Source organism: Phyllopteryx taeniolatus, chromosome 3 (assembly GCF_024500385.1).
Source record: "Phyllopteryx taeniolatus isolate TA_2022b chromosome 3, UOR_Ptae_1.2, whole genome shotgun sequence".
Taxonomy (NCBI): domain Eukaryota; kingdom Metazoa; phylum Chordata; class Actinopteri; order Syngnathiformes; family Syngnathidae; genus Phyllopteryx; species Phyllopteryx taeniolatus.
In genome coordinates this window covers 23,563,260-23,582,978 of record NC_084504.1, presented here as the reverse complement: position 1 = coordinate 23,582,978, position 19,719 = coordinate 23,563,260, and the positions used below count along the sequence as shown (strand labels likewise).

General features: G+C 40.2%; 1 protein-coding gene across 1 annotated transcript in view; it reads right to left on the bottom strand.

Annotated features, from left to right (window-relative positions):
* Positions 1 to 5,519: 5,519 nt before the first annotated feature.
* The window catches only part of fbxl17 (F-box and leucine-rich repeat protein 17), a 238,433-nt gene continuing 224,233 nt past the window's right edge, over positions 5,520 to 19,719 (bottom strand). Inside the window, exon 11 of the mRNA XM_061767764.1 lies at positions 5,520 to 8,112. Within this exon, the coding sequence (XP_061623748.1) occupies positions 7,975 to 8,112 (138 nt within the window). The 3' untranslated portion in view covers positions 5,520 to 7,974. The remainder of the gene's footprint in view (positions 8,113 to 19,719) is intronic.

Genomic DNA, 19,719 nt, shown 5'->3' with positions numbered 1-19,719 from the left:
CTGTTGGGCCAAAGATTCATATTCATTTCCCAAACAGTTTGTGCGTATAAATATTCATGAAGCGCTTTGAAAAGCGATAGGGGTGAGCGGCGAAAATGGGTTAACACCCACCCCCTGCAGATACACAGACGAAACGGGGGGTTCGTTGGATGATGAAATACTCCCTAACCCCGACCTTTCCTGTCTAAAACAAAGATTTTCACAATTAACTACTTTTAAATGTCATCCGGCCTCCCCATCTGCATATCAACGGTGAAGCTTGCAAGGAAATGAAGCTGTTTCTAAAGAAATCGTTTGTCTCCCACATTTTTGCCAGGATGTAAATGTAAATGTGCGGACATCCTTCTCCTTGTCAGTTCTTAATTAACCTTTGCCTCCAAGAAGCTAGTCCAAGCTCCGCCCTAAACGCTGCAATTAACTCCCTTTAGAGAGAGAGAGAAAGCGATGGACAATGAATGAGGAAGTGTGCAATGTGGGGAATCACAGGGATTTCATTATCCTCGTGGACACATTCTAACATTCTCTGCAGTCGGCAGAGTTTATTGGGAGGATGTTAAAAATTGAGTGGATTAACAAATCTCATTTATTTTTTATCTTCATGAGGATGGATCGGAGCGCTGCTTTCTTTGGAGCCTCCGGTCAGAAGGCAAACCGAGCCCCAGTCTGTCACTTTCCAGTCCAATTTCCAGATGCAGTGACTGGGAGGCAAAGTCATTCCAAACTTCCTGTCTCCAAAAACCAACCAGCTGATATAATTCAAACAAACTCCAGCAGAGCACAACGTGGGTCCCCTCGAGGGCCGGAAAAGCACACGCTCCTGTACAGTCATGAATATCTTCTCTGGGTTGGCTCTTGCAGTGTCAGTTACAAAGTCAACCCATTAACATCTTCACTATTCCCTGCTGCACTTTGCCCGATGCAGAAACAACAAAAGCCAATATGCGGGAGGGAGAGTACCAGGAAGCCAAAATACCCAACACACGCTGGGGAGTGGGGGTGAGAACAGTATATGATGATGGACAGGAAATATTTTTCCTTTATATGTTGCAACATTGTGGCTCTCGGAACGCTGAGGCGAGACTCACCCCACACACCAAAAATGATTGACATAATTTCCAAGAGAGATGAAGAATCTGTGTTGGGAGAGCGCAAGGGTGAAGCAGTGGAGGGAAGGCTGAGAGTTGCCAAAGGAAAGTTGAGTCAGTTCAGAGTGATGAGGATGAAGGGACCCTCCGCAGTTGGCTGTTGGGACGACAAACGTTAACAATGAGGAGTGGGAAGGTATGGGGAGAAAACCGATGGATAGATATGGAATCACAGATGGAACGAAACACGAGAACTGCTGATGACATACTGTATATGTGAGGAAGAGTAATGTGTTGAACTGGCTTCTATATTGGGAAGATCGATTCTCATGCTTTACAGCTTCTGATTATGCTCCAATATATGGGCAAAGTCTTTGGGAAAGCTGAAAGAAAATCTGGAGTTGGCTGCAGTAAAAAATGGCGCAAGGAAAATGAGAGGCAGCTTGGCACTCAAGGAAACCTTTTTGAAATGCAAGAAAGAAAAATATATCGCAGTCACAAGAAGGAGTCATGCCATATCGTTGATGACAAAATTCCCTTCAACTGTGCATTTCTTGAGTCTAGGTCATTTGATTTCAGTGCATTGTGATAATTGATGCTGGCCTCTCCCAGAGCATTTTTTCAGGTGTGCTGAACCAAACTTTAAATGCATATTACGCAGGCTGGGTAAGATGCATCCGATTGGCACACACTGCCGACAAGTTAAACCTATATGCGGTTGCTATCTTGCCCAAAATTATAGGAGCAACACGCAATCTAGTGCCTGTGATTTGGGATCTTAGTAAATCTTACTTACCAAACATCTATTACAGTACAGACATGCATCAATATACCCTTTGGCACTACCAGTTAAAAAGCAGTAACAGCATTGAAACAGTTATGTACCTGTTTTAGACAGTGACACAACACCTCAATTGAACTGTAGTCATCTGGAGACACTGCTAGATATAACTGTGTGTTATCTGCGTAGCTATGATAGTCAAAATTAAAGTTCTGAAGAATCTGACCCAAGGGTAGCATATACAGGCTGAACAGAAGGGGTCCATGAACTGACCCTTGAGGGACCCCATAGGTCATTGCCATTCGATGAGATTGAACACTTCCAATGGTTACAAAATAACTCATTTCCTCCAGGTAGGACCTAAACCATTTAAGGACTGTTCCATTTAGTCCTACCCACGTTTCCAACCTGTTCCCAAGTCAGTATTCAACCTTATATCATTTAGCACCTTGATAAGAGCAGATTCTGTACTGTGATGAGTTCGGAAACCTGATTGAAATTTGTCAAAAAGCCCATTTAAGTTCAAGAAATGGCTGAGTTGATTAAAAGTAACTTTCTCAACAATCTTGGCTATGAAAGGGAGATAACATGGAAGCGTCCAGTGTTCCATTTTTTTAGAAGAGGCTTAAAGGCAGCTACTTTAAGGGCTTTCGGAAACTCGCCTGAATGAAGTGAGCAATTGATTATTTGCTGCAAATCAGCCAGCACAGACTTCACAATAGCTTTGAAAAAGTCAGATGGTATTGAGTCAAGACAGCTCGTTGATGGTTCGTTGATCAGCTGCTGAACCATTTTCTCGACAGTTTTTGGGTCCACTGTATCAAATTCTGACATGGTAATAGAGTTTTTCCTGGGTGGCTTCAGATGAAGTACCATTTTATCATTTTGCTGATTTGTGCTGATATTTAACCTGATAGATTGTATTTCTTTCCCACTAAAATAACAAGCAAATTCATTGCATTTATCAGCTGTTAGATATCGGTGCGGCAATATCCTGCTTTTGCTAGGTTCTGTGTAAAAACATCCAACGTCCTTGCAGGTCTAACGTGACGTGCAGAGTCCTGCGTGGTCAGTGTCAGTTCCTCACAGCACCTCAATAAAAATGCAACAAGCCCATGTATAGTTAGACATCTTAATTACCACTCCCGCTTGCAACGCCGCTACGCCATGCAGCGGCTCCTCCGTTGCAAAGGGCAGTCTGTCAAAGCGGCGGACGCCTCCTTCCACCTTGATGAATATTGCAGAAGTCCGAGGAGTGCGAAGCATTGATGGAATCCACCTCAATCAGCGAGGGAATCGATGGCATACACTCACATTTGCAGTGTAGCTAATTGGCAGCATTAAAATTCACCAAGCTGCATAATTTAACCGAGAGAAATGGGAACGTGGCGCAGGGAGATCAGCTCATTTGTGGCAGAGACATTAAAAAGCCCTGTCGTGGTGAAAGGAGAAGGCCTTAAACAGATGAGGAGGCAAAGCCAAAGCCCAGATTATTCATGTCTCGCCTTGTCACGACTAATGAATGTACAAGCTATCCATAGAGGTTTCTTCCCCCCCTTTCTACAGAAGCAAAATTAAACTCTCTTTAAAACGGGGACACATATTGGGCCCTGACTGTCAATGACTGGCCAGCTCCATTTATATAGCACTGACATAATTGTATTACCAATTAGACCTAATTAACTCATTCATATAATCTACAAGTGGACTTGGACACGATCATTGATATCATTGAAAAAATGATGCTTTGCCGTCCTGTAAACTGACACAAAAGGTAACTAAATCATCAGAAAACACACCAAAAAAATATTCCTATTGGACTGTCAAAATGTAATCCCAGTATTTGTTTTAATTACAGAATTATTTTTTTAAGACTGGAAAATTGTCATCAAATCTCAATGATTTATGTCATTGTGTAATATGCGATTTGCATTGTGACTTGGGAAACTGTAACTTGTAAGTAGAAACTGCTGGAAGAATGTCGAAGAGGTTCTCCTTACTTGTTTCGAGAAAACCCAAATAAATGATTTCTTTGTGACTTTGAAAAAAAAATTACAGCGACAACACAAAGAACATCGCCGGGAGGAACCAACCTTGTCGTCCTGTTTGATGCCATATCTAGATCACCGGCATACATAAATCTGCACAAAACCTTTAAAAAACTGACAAAATTCAGTGATTGAACAGAAGCTTTTTTTTTTTTTTTTTTTTAATCTTTGAGTATCATGCTACTTGCTGATCATACCTCTCAATTTCATCTTTGAAGAGAAGCACCTTGAAGGAGACCATTAAGCACATTGTATTTTGTCATTTTAAAAGGAAATAGGAAACTCAAGACAATTATGTGTTTCAATCGCCAGGAATCCCAGGACGTTGGGTCTAAATTTAGTTCCAGAATTATTTAACTACCTTTAAAAAGAGGTCCATGGGAGTACTTTCAAAAGGTTTGAGAACTATAGGCATGGTTTAAGAAGTTCAGTTATTTGTAAGCTCACACGCTTGTTTTGATTTTTTTTTTTTTATCATGCTATGAGATGTAGGACTCGAAGAAACTCTACGACATTACGATAGACTGCAAGATGCAGGGTCGCTGGAGCATTTTTTCGCGAGACAAAATTCATTGTCCAAGGTGGGTTAGTAAACCACGTGACAGGAGTGCAGGAGATGTAGAAAAATAAAAATAAAGCAGGCGTACAAACAAAACATACGATTGGTGCTGACCACATAAACAGCAAATGGTTCGACCAGCTCGACACCGTACTGCAACATTGGCCTAATATGCATAATTTCCGCAAGGACTTCATCTGTGGTGGAAACGGAACCAGAACAGAACCTTTTAGTTTACTCTCCCCTGTAATTCGGTTCCAGCCAGACTTCTGTTAAAAGTGTACTGTACCACCTAAGCACCTATTTTTGGTGTTTCGCTAATTTACATTTCACGTTTTCTGCTATTCTCTTCTAGCTCGGTGTGTCGCATGCTTAGCTAGCCCTCGTCCGTCCTCCAATTATAATGAGAGTCAGAAGTGTAGCTTATTCGCCGGCATGCAAGCGACGATTAGTGACTTTGAGGAACAGATGCGCACCGTGGAAGGACAGTGTTTAGCTACGCTAGCGAGACAGCCGAAGCTCATAGCTGTTTAGCTTAGCGCCTAGCATTCCCCCGGGAGATCCCGAGCCACCGGAAAAGCACCGTCAGTGACTTAAAACAAGATTCCATTTGAAGCTATTTGACTGAATATTGGACCACTCTTGCCGCTGTGTTTTTTTAATGGTTAAGAATTATGCCTAGGTACCTAACCCAAAAAGGTCTCATGTTTGTATAGAAAATGAACCTTGTTTTTGCTACAAGAACGTTGTTGAGTCCAATTTGTTCATTCAGTGACCTTTGTATGTGATGGGCAACATGTTGGTGTCCTCATTAGCATTTTATCCACGAACATATGCATTCTCACTGAATCCTAATGTTACCGTGTAGACCATCATGCTCATTATGGTCTAAAAATGTAATTGAAGTAAGAATGAGTCAAGGGAAGGCTGCAGCCAGGAACTGTCTCCACTTTATGAAAAATGAGTGGAAAAACATTTTTCTGCTGTTTTAGATATACTGCGCCACCTCAATTTCACGGACATAAAAGAAAGAGGGATGGGTGGGCTGGGGCTTTATGTTGTAGTGTTTTATTCATCTTTATGCAAATCCAGTCATTTACGCTTGCCTTAACAAATCAAGAATCAAGTATGTCAACAACTAGCGAAGGAGAAAGTGCGGTAGTGGATTACAAAAGAACAAAAACAGACAGAGGGAGCAGCCCTGGGTCTGCTACGTCTACAAATCCTGACAAGGGTAAAATCAACTTTTTAGGTGTGTGAAATCTTCTTACGCTGTACAAAGTGTTGCTGTATTCAAACTACGTTGTACTGTACATTATCAGACTCCAAAAAAGAAAAGAATCTATTGTTGACGAGTTTGTGAGGAGACTGAGGCCAATGCTGGTTCCCGCCATGGAAAAATGTCCGGCTTGTCTGCTCTCTCAACTCCACACTGCAATTGTTTGATGAACAGTAATCCACTCTCCACTACCAATTATTTCCTTGATTGCTAAAAGGAAATCCCTCACTGAATTGCTACATAGCTAACCTTATAAGTATATGCTCAAACTCGATATAACGCTAATAAGTAAATTCCATGTACATGAATATATCAGGTCAGGTCATTGAGTCATTTCTGGGTCAACTGACTTCATTGGTTGGCATTTCGTTACTAAGGCATTTCCTTCATGATGCTTTTGGTGTATATAGTAGAATCTCTAAAATCCAACAATTCAGAATTAGACCAACGTTTAGACTTTTGCTCAGTGAGCATCTAAAGAATTCCACACTCCTAAGTGCAGTTTGCTTTCACTTTAGCTTTTATTGCGAAGGGAAATAGTGATGATAAAGGAGAGAACCAAAAATTTGAATTATCTCTGAAAATCGGACACACGTTTTTTCTGGCAGTTCAGTAAAATTTGCCGACCACAACAGAATAAAGTGTACTTTGGAAACTCATCTGTGTAATCTTCTGTCATTTGTCACCAGTTAATGTTAAGTTTTATTGTTTTATATTCTACCGATAACTTGGAATTGGCATCAGACTAGATTTACTTAAACGTCTATATGGGGGAAATAAACAATTATCCATCCATTCGGTTTCTATAGCAATTGTCCTCAGTAGGGACGCAGATGAGCTATCCCATCTGAATTTTGGCAAGAGGTGGTGTAGACCCTGGACTCGCTGTCAGCCATGGACAATTTTGAGTCTTCAATGACCCTAACAGGCATGTTTTTGGAATGATGCAAGCACAATGCAGCAGATGTACTAACCACCACCACATCGTGTTGCCCTATGATCAATTAATTATTATTTTCAAAGACTATTTTTGATACCTCTTAGTTTTACTGAAGTCCTGTTTCAATGGTGTCATCTACCCATTTGTTATTCTATACCACTTATTCTGCTCAATGCATTTATTTCTTGATTTCTACAGTTAAAACAGGTTAACTGCTTTTAAAAACAGAGAATTAGAATACTGCCTGCAGAGTTAATAAAGGTTATGATGCTGACACACCCTGGACCAGATTCAGTCAAGTTTCATTAGTTTCTTGGTTCCAGATCGATTTGCAATGGATTGTTTGAATTTAGAGATTCCACCGTAATCCTAAAATATGATACTATAATACTTTTATTCTTCTTGTTCAACTCGTGAATAAAACAAAAGCTTTGTTCCCACATCACGCGGAGAGGATCAGTCCAATTTGAGATCATTTTCAGACTAAGTCAGATGACAATCTCGATCTAACCATGCACTTTTGGAGAAATAATCAATTTGGTTTCCTGCAATTCAATCGCCTGGGAGGGAAGGAGGATTGGGACACAACCCAATCTTGCGTGTGCCGCACCAGGACAACATTTATATGTAGCCTCGACAACGATCTAAACACACAGAAATCCACAAATCCCTTCACACGATACTGCACGAGCAAAAAAAAAGTCAAGATAAACATCACGCACTAGTCAAAAAGCCTCAAGAGGCCCGGAGTCTGAGGAGGAAGTTGTTTTTGTTGTGGTCGTCGTCTTCGCTGCCGCCGCGTGTTTGCTCGGCCCGCCGGGCCTCCGCTGAAGTGGGCGTCGCCTCGGAGGAAGTGAACGCATCGGTAGACTCGACTTAACATATTTGGCGGGATGATTGTTCCTTTCTTGACCGCCATCTTTATCGTTCATCGACCCAATCTTAAACGTGCAAGGTTCGGTTCTTGGGTTGTTTGAGCCCGGTAAGCCAGCCAATATAGTTGAGCTTGATGGACTCAACAAAATGGGCATTGCTTTTTGCATTGATGATGATACGTTGTAAGCTTTCATTCAATTCTTGAATTGATTCAAGGAAAAGTCCATAGTGCGTGTGTGTGTTCACATGCATGTTTGAACAGTAAATGAAAAGCAAATAGGACTGAACTGACAATATGGTGCACGTGTGTAAATGTTTGCGATAAAAATGGTCTTTTTTGTTCATAAATGTGTGTGTGTGTGTGTGTGCGTGTGTTTACGTGTGTATGTGTATCATCCAGCTACAGCTAGGAGGTGTTGGAAGCACTGGGGCTCCAGCCCATCTGATAAGCTCTCTCCAGGGTTCTCTTGCAGTCCTGCATCACTGTGCTGAACACAATGTGAGGGTACTGGACCACCAGCCTCTCCACTGTCTCCTCGTTGACCTGCAAACACAGCGAAGACTCGAGTTTAAAAAAAAAAGACGAGCAGTGATAAGAAATGACATTTACATTCAGAAATGTGTAGATGATCAAAGCTTATTATTGTCCTTTTCTTGGTATCCAGTTAATAGAAGACCTTTTCTCTATTCTGTTGCAATTGTTGCAAATTTCCACTGCTTGGACAGTTTATTGGGTACACTTGCACCGTGTAATGAGATCTGAGAGCGGCAACAAAAATCTTTAGACCACAAAGATATTTTTTTATTACAAAGATAAGGGCATTCAGTAGAGTGCAGAACCCCAACAAGAAAAAAAAACAAAAAAAACATTTTTTAAAAATCCCAATTTGGATCAGCACCAAATTGGACACCTTCATGGATACCCAACCTCTTAATTTAATTGAGTTAATGCGTTATTCACTGAGATGTTAAAGAAAAATGTGAAACTAAATAACTAATTAGTTGATTAATTGATCATTGGGAATTTGTATTGGGAAACAAGTATGCCACCAAAAATCAAGTCGTATTTTCCACATAGAGTACAACCCCTTTTCCAATGAAGTTGGGACGTTGTGTTAAACATAAATAAAAAACAGAATACAATGATTTGCAAATCATGTTCAACCTATATTTATTTGAATACACTACAAACAAGATATTTAATGTTCAAACTGATGAATTTTATTGTTTTTAGCAAATAATCATTAACTTGGAATTTTATGGCTGCAACATGTTCCAAAAAAGCTGGGACAGGGTCATGTTTATCACTGTGTTACATCACCTTTTCTTTTAATAACATTCAATAAACGTTTGGGACACTAATTGTTGAAGCTTTGTAGGTGGAATTTTTTCCCATTCTTGCTTGATGTACAGCTTCAGCTGTTCAACCGTTCGGGGTCTCCGTAGTTGTATTTTACGCTTCATAATGCGCCACACATTTTCAATGGGAGACAGGTCTGAACTCCAGGCAGGCCAGTCTAGTACCCGCACTCTTTTACTACAAAGCCAAGCTGTTGTAACACGTGGAGATTGTGGTTTGGCATTGTCTTGCTGAAATAACCAGGGTCATCCATGAAAAAGACGTTGCTTGGATGGCAGCATATGTTTCTCCAAAACCTTGATGTACCTTTCAGCATTAATGCTGCCTTCACAGATGTGTAGGTTACCCATGCCATTGGCACTAACACAGCCCCATGCCATCACAGATGCTGGCTTTTGAACTTTGCGTCCATAACAGTCCGGATGTTTTTTTTCCTCTTTGGCCCGGAGGACACGACGTCCACAATTTCCAAAAACAATTTGAAATGTGGACTCGTCGGACCACAGAATACTTTTCCACTTTGTATCAGTCCATCTTAGATGAGCTCGGGTCCAGAGAAGCTGGCGGCGTTTCTGGGTGTTGTTGATAAATGGCTTTTGCTTTGCATAGTAGAGTTTCAAGTTGCACTTACGGATGTAGCGCCGAATTGTATTTACTGAGATTGGTTTTCTGAAGTGTTCCTGAGCCCATGTGGTGATATCCTTTACACATTGATGTCGGTTTTTGATGAAGTGCCGCCTGAGGGATCGAAGGTCACGGGCATTCAATGTTGGTTTCGGCCTTGCCGCTTACATGCAGGGATGACATGCAGATTCTCTGAACCTTTTGATGATATTATGGACTATAGATGATGAAATACCGAAATTCCTTGCAATTGTATGCTGAGAAACATTGTCCTAAAATGTTCGACTATTTTCTCACGCACTTGTTAACAAAGAGGTGAACCTCACCCCATCTTTGCTCGTGAATGACTGAGCAATTCAGGGAATCATGGCACCCACCTGTTCCCAATTAGCCTGTTCACCTGTGGGATGTTCCAAACAGGTGTTTGATGAGCATTCCTCCACTTTCTCAGTCTTTTTTGCCACCTGTCCCAGCTTTTTTGGAACGTGTTGCAGCCATAAAATTCTAAGTTAATGATTATTTGCTAAAAACAATAAATTTTATCAGTTTGAACATTAAATATATTGTCTTTGTAGTGTATTCAATTAAATATAGGTTGAAGATGATTTGCAAATCATTGTATTCTGTTTTTATTTGTTTTTAACACAACGTCCCAACTTCATTGGAATTGGGGTTGTATTTGTGAAAGGGAATTGAATCCAATTCTTATGTAAAATGTTAACAGAAAGGCCAGATTTGAAGCACTTCCTCTTTGGTTAATGCCCCACCCCTCCACATACAGAAATGAGTTGTGGAATAAATAAAAACGGTATATTAATAATAACTTTAAAAAAAGACAGTCAGAGATGTATTAAGTAATGATATGTATATTGTGTTTGTGGTTTTATTGGTGTACAATTGAACTGCATTATACTGAGAGGTCTTAGCGGTGAAACGTTAGAAACGGCTCCCAGTATGAAACTGAACAATTCTACACCATCCTAATGAACATATACAGTACATGCAATTGAACTGCTATGTATACCTAAGTGGCTGGATGGTGAATACGACTAGTAGTTGCTTGAGAATGAGATATTTTTAAGACGATTTGAGACCCAGTTACACACTGTGCAGTAAACTGTTTCGTAGTATGCTTCTAATGAAGCCTTCATTCTCTCACTAGCTAAAAATCAGCACATCATATATGAGCAAGTCAGAACATCGTCGAGAGGGAGGAAAGCTGACAAAGAGCAGAGGCCCTGTAACCCCGGAGACCTCGAGGGGTTAGCCGTAACCCACCCAGAACCAACCCCTGCCCACGCGCGAGCGAGACACTTTCCAGGGGAAATTATGTATAAACACTCACACACATGTTGAGCACACAGTCTTTCGTTGTTAAAAAAGCATCGCACAATGTGTTGGACACTTTCCCACCGCCATAAAAGCTCACAGTGAAAACTTGCTGGGTCAACCTAATGTTATGGCTGTATTCATTTAATCAGAACTACAGTGGACTCCCGGTATTCGCGGGGAGATAGGGCCCGGGCTGGACCACAGATAGCGAAAATCCACAGATCGGTGACAGCCATGGCTCGCAACACAACTTGAAAAAGTTGGGGCACTCTTAAGTCAAGGTGCCACCGTACCATATTTGGGTCATGATATCGACACACAAGAGAATTAACAGACGGACAGGAACAATCAACACGTCAAGGGTCATGTGCTATTATTTCTCTCCATTGTCTTTATATTAGAGGCACTGAATGTTAAAAAATACATGCCAAAAACAATGACAGCTGCATACATTCTGTTCTGTCTTCTGTCAGCAGTGTTTGGACACCATTTCCAAAGTCATGCAAGCAATTTTAAATTAAATTTCAAGCAACTTGGTATATGACATATTTACATGAAAATGCTCACGCTCAAAATAAACCTTTATGATGTATTTCTGCATTCCCTGCCAGAACTGTACTGCCTGGTCCATTCACTTTGTATAGGAGATGAGCAACAACACACTACGTGCTGATGAGGTCATGAACAAAATATTGACAACCTTGGATTAGGAATATAATATTTTGAGCAGATGTTTGGAAATAAAGGTCTTTATTTAAAGCTATTAATTCTGCATTGTGATTTTAAACACTTTTTATACCAGAATTCCTATTGCTTCTGAGTAATATTAGACCATGATCACCGAAGGTTACATTTAACGTTTTTCGCTGATGGTCCAACTTTTATCAAAACCAGATCCTTATTGATTTTCAAGACAGAAGATGTCATTTATCATGTGTCATATGTGTGGGAAAAACTGAATAAAGGATAACATAAGTACATTTCAACAATGAATAATTAAGGCTTTTCTTTCTAACTTTTGGACACGGGTCTGGGTGTCTTGAATTTTCACTGAGCTTGTCACTGATGTGTAGCCACTTGGATCCCATTAATCAAATACAGCAACTGTCTTTATTATGCCGCAGTCATGGAGAGACGGAAAAAGAAACAAGTGAGACGAAAGGCGGAATTTTAACACCAGCCAAAGAGGTTTCGTTTATTATGACAATTGGCTGAGGCTCATTAGCAGCTCACATGACAAAGCCCTGATTGCCTTCATAACATATTACACTATATTCGTGAAAACCCTCCCCGGCTTGTTCATCAGAGCTTAATTACAATTACAGCACATCTTAAGAATAGATGACAAATTGATGGGAGGCCATAACATTCATTAATGTTCATCGCAAACATGACTCCAACTAAATGTCTCCCAATCAAAATTCAGAATTGTTTCACTAATTGCTGCTTACGCAGACGTTAAATGTGGACTCGCAGCCGGATGGTATCTTTGTAAATTGTGAAATGTTGATGAAAGAGCAATCATGTTAAAAACAGGTCTTAAAATGTAATTATGTCACACATTAGTGACTCCCATCTGAACCTCTTATTATGACCAAAGCTGACGCTTTTGTAATATATATATTTAAACATTTTATTTACCATGTCTGTATAGTTAAGTTGAAATATTATTCATGGAACAATAAATGCCAAGTTCTACTGTTGACTTTTTCAGTCAGTTTTATATTAAAGCTTTTTTCAAGTTCACAATGCCACTAAAAATAACAATGAGAGTATAATAAGTATTTTTATAAAATAAAAATAATGAATTACATTGGTGCCTTGACTTACTATTTAATTCGTTCCATTCGTGATCGCACTCCTTAGACTCATTAACCCTCTTCATATCCAAACTCCAAGACATACCTATTCCAAACTGCCTATTCACTTTAACACTTCCCATATCATTTGCCATTTTAATTGATGTTTTAAGTTTTGTTATTTTTATTGGATTTCTTTTAACTATGTTTGTACGGTGACCTTGAGGCACCTATAAATTAAGAATGGTTATTATTATTATTGACTCAAAACAAAAGTTACACTATATTGCCAAAAGAAAAAATTGACAATGAGTAAGTCCACCTCGCCAGTAGTGGTTGTTACACTGCTGTTTGACACATTGGTGAATCATCATGTGCGTCAGTAAGAAAAAGGTCTTTCTTCACAATTATCTGTCATTAATTGAAATTTGATGTATCAAAAGTACTAGTGGTATCAGTACTAGGTATCGGTGAGTACTCATGCGTGAATACTCGTACTAGTATTGGTCTAAAAAAAAGTGGTATCAAACTGTGAACCCATATAAATGTACGATCAGCTAATATTATTATATGTACAAACCAAATTAATGGATAGCTTTGAAGTTTTGAAATCAGAAGCCCTTAAAAAAATTGCTTGTTCAATTATTATTACATTTATTTTCAAAGGGGGATTGCTAAGGAAAAAAATGCATGCAATATCTCAAAATTATTAAAAGTGAAGACAATCTACAATTTTGGTATTTTAGCAACAGACATGAAGTGGACGCACATGAATGCTTTCGCGGGCCACATAAAATGATGTGGCGGGCCGGTTCTGGCCCCCGGGCCATGTGTTTGAGACCTGTGATTTACACTTTTAGAAACTATCTTATAGAGACCTAAAATCAAACATAAACACAACAGCCCAATAATAACGAATTGAATATTGAAGTCAATAAATATCTAAAGCCATTTGAAACGTTAAATGGCTGGATATTAATAAATGGCAGAAACAGATCTGACGCCTGGTATTTGCAGTCCAAAGCTAATAATGTTGAGATGTAAAGGTTATTTTTTTTAAAATACAGATGGTTATGTATGGCAGCAGCTGGCGTCGTCTTGCACGGACTTGCTTTGCACACGATGGCTCAGCTGATTTTTTTTCAATTTGGTTACCGGGCAAAAGTGCTCTCAGTGATATTTTGTTGCTTGGCAACTTTAAGCCCAAAACCAAAGTAATAGGGGTCTCTGGTGCATGTCTCTGACGGGGATTTTTTTTCTGATCCCATCCTGTACATAGTCCTTTCAAAAGCTGCTGCCAAGTCTGAAGGAAAGACACATGATACAGCAGAACCCTTCTCAGGCATCTGGGAGCACAGCCACAGCTATCTGGAGCGAGGCCTATACTTATGATATTTTCCCCCCATTTTAACTTCAAAGATGCAGAATGTAGATCTGAGTGCGGCGTAATGCGTACTGATGGGTAATGCGATGTCAGAGTTTACAAGATGGGAATGGAACAAAAAGACTGGTCACGGTCTGGTATGTGAAAAGCGCACCTTCATCTTTCAAGGTGATGGATGCCTCCTTTCTGATCTGACCTCTGCCCATAGGCAATCTCTTCGCTCGCAATATAACTCTTTTAAGACTCTTCCTGATGTAGATGCACTCCAAAATCTACATTTAACAGAAACACCGGATGCTGCCCAGATGGCTGCTGCAGTAAAACGTGTCATAAAGCTGACTAATGGGTGCAGCGGATTACATTCTCAGGGAAAAAGAAGAAAGGGGCCCTAAATCGATAATCGGATACACAAACACAAAGTTGCATATCATATTAGCCACCCTCCCAGTGCTCCGAGCAATGCTGCAAAATTGAATGAGGTGAGAAGGAGAGTTTAGTCCAGAATTCCGCGTTACATAATGAGTGAGGAGGTGAAAAGCGGCTTCCCAGCTTATATTGCCTTGTTTGTTTTCATCGTTTGCATTGAGCAGTTGTCTTTGCTACTTTATGTTACACAAGGCTGTGGTAAACTACACAGCATTTATCTAAAGAGAAACATTTCAGGCAAAAATGGAACTGTTCTAAATGGTTATTGTATTATGAGAACAAAAATAGGCCCATGTAGTGGAAACAGCTGTGCAGTTGCTATTGATATCGGTGTGCTTCAATTATATTATTGCCCCTTGTTGCAAAATTGGCTTTTGGGTTGAACCTGAATTACAAGAGCACATTTTCCCCGGCAGCAGTAGAGAAGATGGCCTCCTTTACATAAGTATTCAGGGCTACTTTGTTTTGAATGAACAATTACAGCCGTCACTAGTTTCTGTCGCAGGTTAAAGGGTCAATCACAAGCTTAGACCACATCCAGGGATCAGAATTTGGATGCTACCTCAGTGTCAAGGCCTCTGCTTTAACTGAAGCCATGATGTTTTCAATTAGGCTCCTCATTGCAGCAGATCTTTCATTGTGCTGAGAAGAGCCTCAACGATAATGAATGGTCAGTTCAGATAAAACCACCAATAATAAAATGTTTATAAATGCAATAATGTAATAAAATGTCAAGCATGCATAGAAGATGGGCTTATATATCTTATTAAGGTCACACTTCCACTAGCACGGTGTTATCATGTTCCCAATTTTGTTCTCATTTAGAGCAGGTTCAGACTGCATCTCTATTGCATAAAACGAGGTAGATCTGATTTGAAATGAAGTGCAAAGCCCATGCTGACGCTAAGCAAAGTGTGTCAGTCACCGAACCTAATGCCAAAGTTATATTGTTCTTATTTCATCATTCATCATACTTTTATTTGTTTCAGTTCATCATCCTTAACCACCTGGCAGCTATTGCTAGCCCCGAACAAATAAAGAGAGACAATTACCCCCTAGCCCCTGCCTACTTCAATGCACAGACTGCATTAGTCAACCAGTAAATACATTTGGGCTAAATGTTTAAAAAGCCAGTTTAGACAGCCGATTGTGCATCAGGTCTTCGCTGTCTGTCTGGCTTTAAACGGGTCAAATTCATAGCTTTCTTTAAACTGCTCAGAGGAAAAGCAGTTTAAAGACTGCAACAAAGGTTGAAGTCTAAATCAGTGATTGTACAAAAGAAAAGATAGTTCTTTGTTTTACATAAGGAAAGAGGGGGTGGATCGAAAACCATTTAAAGATCAACAATAATGCTACCACAAATTTAAGCAGTTCTTCAATTCAGTTCAGCAATTCAGAGGTGGGGAGAGTAGCCAAATAGTGTACTTCAGTAAGAGTACTGTTACTTTAGAATAATATGACAAGTAAAAGTAAAAGGTAGTCCTCCAAATATTTACTTGAGTAAGAGTAAGAAAGTACTCAGTCAAAAATATACTCAAGAGTAACACGTGAGTAATATCTGATTTAAAAAGAAAAAAAAAATTTGAGCATGAACGTCAAAATAATAATATATTTCAATTTTAAACTGCCCCAAAACCAAGAACACATGCAATGGGCCCTACAGAAACAGTATTTTCTTTATTCACTTTAATGACTTCATGAAGAAGCTGTTTGCTGACCAGACTTATTGATAGTGTGTGTGTGTGTGCGCGCGCGCGCGTGTGCATGCGAGCAAGGGAGTGAGAGAGAGAGAGAGAGAATCTGGTGTGATGCAAGGTGTTTGCTCAAGTTAGAAGTGGGCTGAAATATTCGAGTTTGTGCAGTCACAATTGTAGAGCTGCATGACAAAGTTGTTGTTTTTCGGAGTCTGTAAAGTAAACACTCGCACGGCTGCCCCCCCCCCCCCCCCCTAAAATGAGTCACTTTGATTGGCCCACGAAGGTTTTGTCTGCGGTCATGTGACTGTCCTGTGTCGTCTGATTGGTGAATTGGAGTCAAATACTCGTGATCAATTTGGATTGGCCGCAACGGCGCCCTATGCGGAAGTCGATGATGAAGTCTAAAAATAGATCGCACACGCACTCATGGATAAATAAAAGTAGGAAGTGGCATGTCGATCATTGTAATGGAGTAAAAGTATAGATTCTTTTTCACATCAATACTCAGGTAAAAGTATGGTTCATTGAAACTACTCTCATAAGTACAATGTATCCAAAATGTTATACATGAGTAAATGTAATGGAGTAAATGTCGCACGTTACTGCCCACCTCTGGATATATTAACTATCGGTTTGGTGGCATGGAGGCTGGTTAGTAAAGCCTCAACTCCACCATTTTGATTTTGTCTCAGAAGGCTGAGAGACCCTCACAAGAATGACTGTGAATGTGCTGTTAAAAAGCATGTCAGGTGGTGCTTGGGATCACCAGGATCTGGTACCACTCACACCCTTAGCCATGCACAATATCAGACAGCAGCTGAACCAAAAAAACAGCAACAAAGGGCTCAGCTGACCGGGGTGGAAGAAAGAGCTTCTGCAAGCACAGGTTTGTAAACCCACTACTCCGTCACACGTGAGAAACGTAACAAAAGGAATGTGACTAAAGCAAGGTCCAATCCCTCATTAAATTGGCCCTCTCAAAAAAAACATGCCATAACTCTTGAGGATTAAAACCAGTCTCTTTCACATAGTTCCTGCAAAATTGCTGCATAACAGACTGCATTATTTGTCTGTCTTTCACACAGAACCCAATGGGGAGAGTTATGCGTTCCCACAGCGACACAGCTTCCCACAAACAAATAACGAGATGTAAGAAGACGTCATTGCCAGCCTTTGGTTTGATGTAGAAAATGCTTGTCGTCTGTAAGCCTAAATATTCAAAGAGACAAAGGAAAAAAAAATCATTCTCCTCTAAAGATACCATTAGTCCAAAGGACACGTTAAAATCAAGACAAATCATTTTTTTTTTACATATGCCTGTATGATGTCATGTATGACAAAGAAGAGTTTGTGGTATGTCCATTTGGCTTCTATTAACCAAAACCAACCAGTTGATTGCTGTCAGATCCCATTTATACATATTGACTTTGAGTTCGTTTTGACCAAGACTTGTTTCAACTGTGCTCAACATTTCATAACAAAATTTGGGGGCTTATGACTATGCTATAATACATCTAGACATATGAAATTGTATGTGAAGTATAACTAAGCGTATAAGATCTATGTTGACAGAAACATTAAAACCAGAGAAACGGGAAGGTGTGGTCAGACATGACAGTTTTTGGTTTTGCCACATGTATTCCTTACAAACTGCTGTGATTGGCAGTACAACAATGTCATAACCTGCCTGTTGAATGCCGAAAACTAAGAACAAAATATGGTGCTCGAGCAACAAAAATCCATGGAGGTTTACTGGGGTCGGAAACAAATGGAATTTCTTAAAGACAATCACAACAGAACTACTGTTTAATTCCCCCGAAGGTATGGCTCGTTCTCCACAGTAAATAAAGAACAAGGACAAATCGACCCTCACCATACAAAGAGACGCCATTATAAAAAATTCATGGTGTCTCTTTAGAGTGAGGACAGCTCTGATAAGATTGAATCAAAGTTAAAACAAGGTCATTATTGTGTCAATATTTTGATGAGTCCTCCTGATGAATGCGAGATGATCAAACAAAAACAAAAACAAAAAAAAGAGCTCAAGTTGTGCATTCCCGCTCACGTTCAAAGAGCTTTATGTTCTGACCTTGAGCTTTTGGGTTAAGTTGTTCCTTTTTCCGTATGTTAGCGGAGTAATCATGGGTCATATCATAACTTTTTTTGCACACACATTGTTGTTTACCCCACTAGACAGCCATCCATAATGCAAGAAATCAAACAAAGGCTGACAAGATGCTTGCCCCAAAGGTTTCTCGAAGCCCCCCTGGATGAAAGAAATATGTACGGAGACTCTTTCCAGAGGTGGACTGTTTTGACCATCAGCATTAAAAAGCTCATTCATCACCAGCGCAGTAGGACACAATGTTCATAGTCTACTGTTGCCTGCTGCCTCTCGTCTGAAACAAGGCAAACTTCAGTTATTGTCCCGAACCCAATCGAGACGGGCAAGAATCCTAACCACCCTGAGCCGTGTCTCCTTTCTGGCCATGACTCCATGAGATTATGTTGGCCTCTGTGGAGATGCGTATACAGCAATGGATGAAGAAGAAAATGAGGTGCTGGAGAAAGAAAGAGCTTTATTGAATAAATAAATGATGTACACAGGAGCCAAAATCCCAACAACCTTGGTTGTCCTTGGGTAAGCTAAGGGAGAAATGCAGTGTAGGTATTACACAGGTGTGCATGTGGGTCAGGAGAGGTTCTGGTCGTTATTTGTTGAAGGGCAAATTGGAGATTTCCTGTGAACTCCGTCTGACTTTATTTTCACCCCCCCCCCGCAGTTGCCCTTTAGAAACAAGATGAATGGATGATCAGGAGGAGGCTTCAGTTAAGACCGACAATCAATACAGTTCCTCTGTGCAGGATGAAACCCAAAGATTACGCTGCAAATCATAAATGGCAAATGACCACTTCAAACTGTGAACATAAGAAAGGTCTGCCGAAAGAATGGGAAATAGGAACCCGAAGAGCCTTTTTCCTGCATTCACTACCTTTGCTCTAATTCCCTTCGTTTCACAAGCCCTAATAAACCCCTGCTGTTCACAATAACAACACTCATCAAAGAAAGTTTCACCTAACTCTCATTTCCTAAACGAGAGTTGAAATGGCTTCTAACTCTTCACAATGCTTCATCTTTGTTTTCCAAACTACAAACCTCCAGGCCCCGAACAATTAGGCCCTTGTTTATGTCTGCAAATTGCTATGCCGTGCCTATCTGTGTGGAGTCCCTGGCAGCTGGATGCTCCACTGAAACAACCATATTGATTGGGATGTCTGCTCTTTTAACAAGGTCTGTCTGGTTTCCCCATCTGGGAAAGGAATGGAGGGCAGATATGCTCATACCTGTTCCCAAAACACTGCTCCGCCTCCATTCAGGTAATGGCAGCATACTTCCAAACTGCTTACGGAAAACTATTTTACTTCATTGTACTTTCTTTTCATTTCTGTCTTTTACCTACTTCCTTTGCCCCCTCATTTGACTTCGTATCACCCTCCTTCATCAGCCCCATTAAAGTGACAACTCATA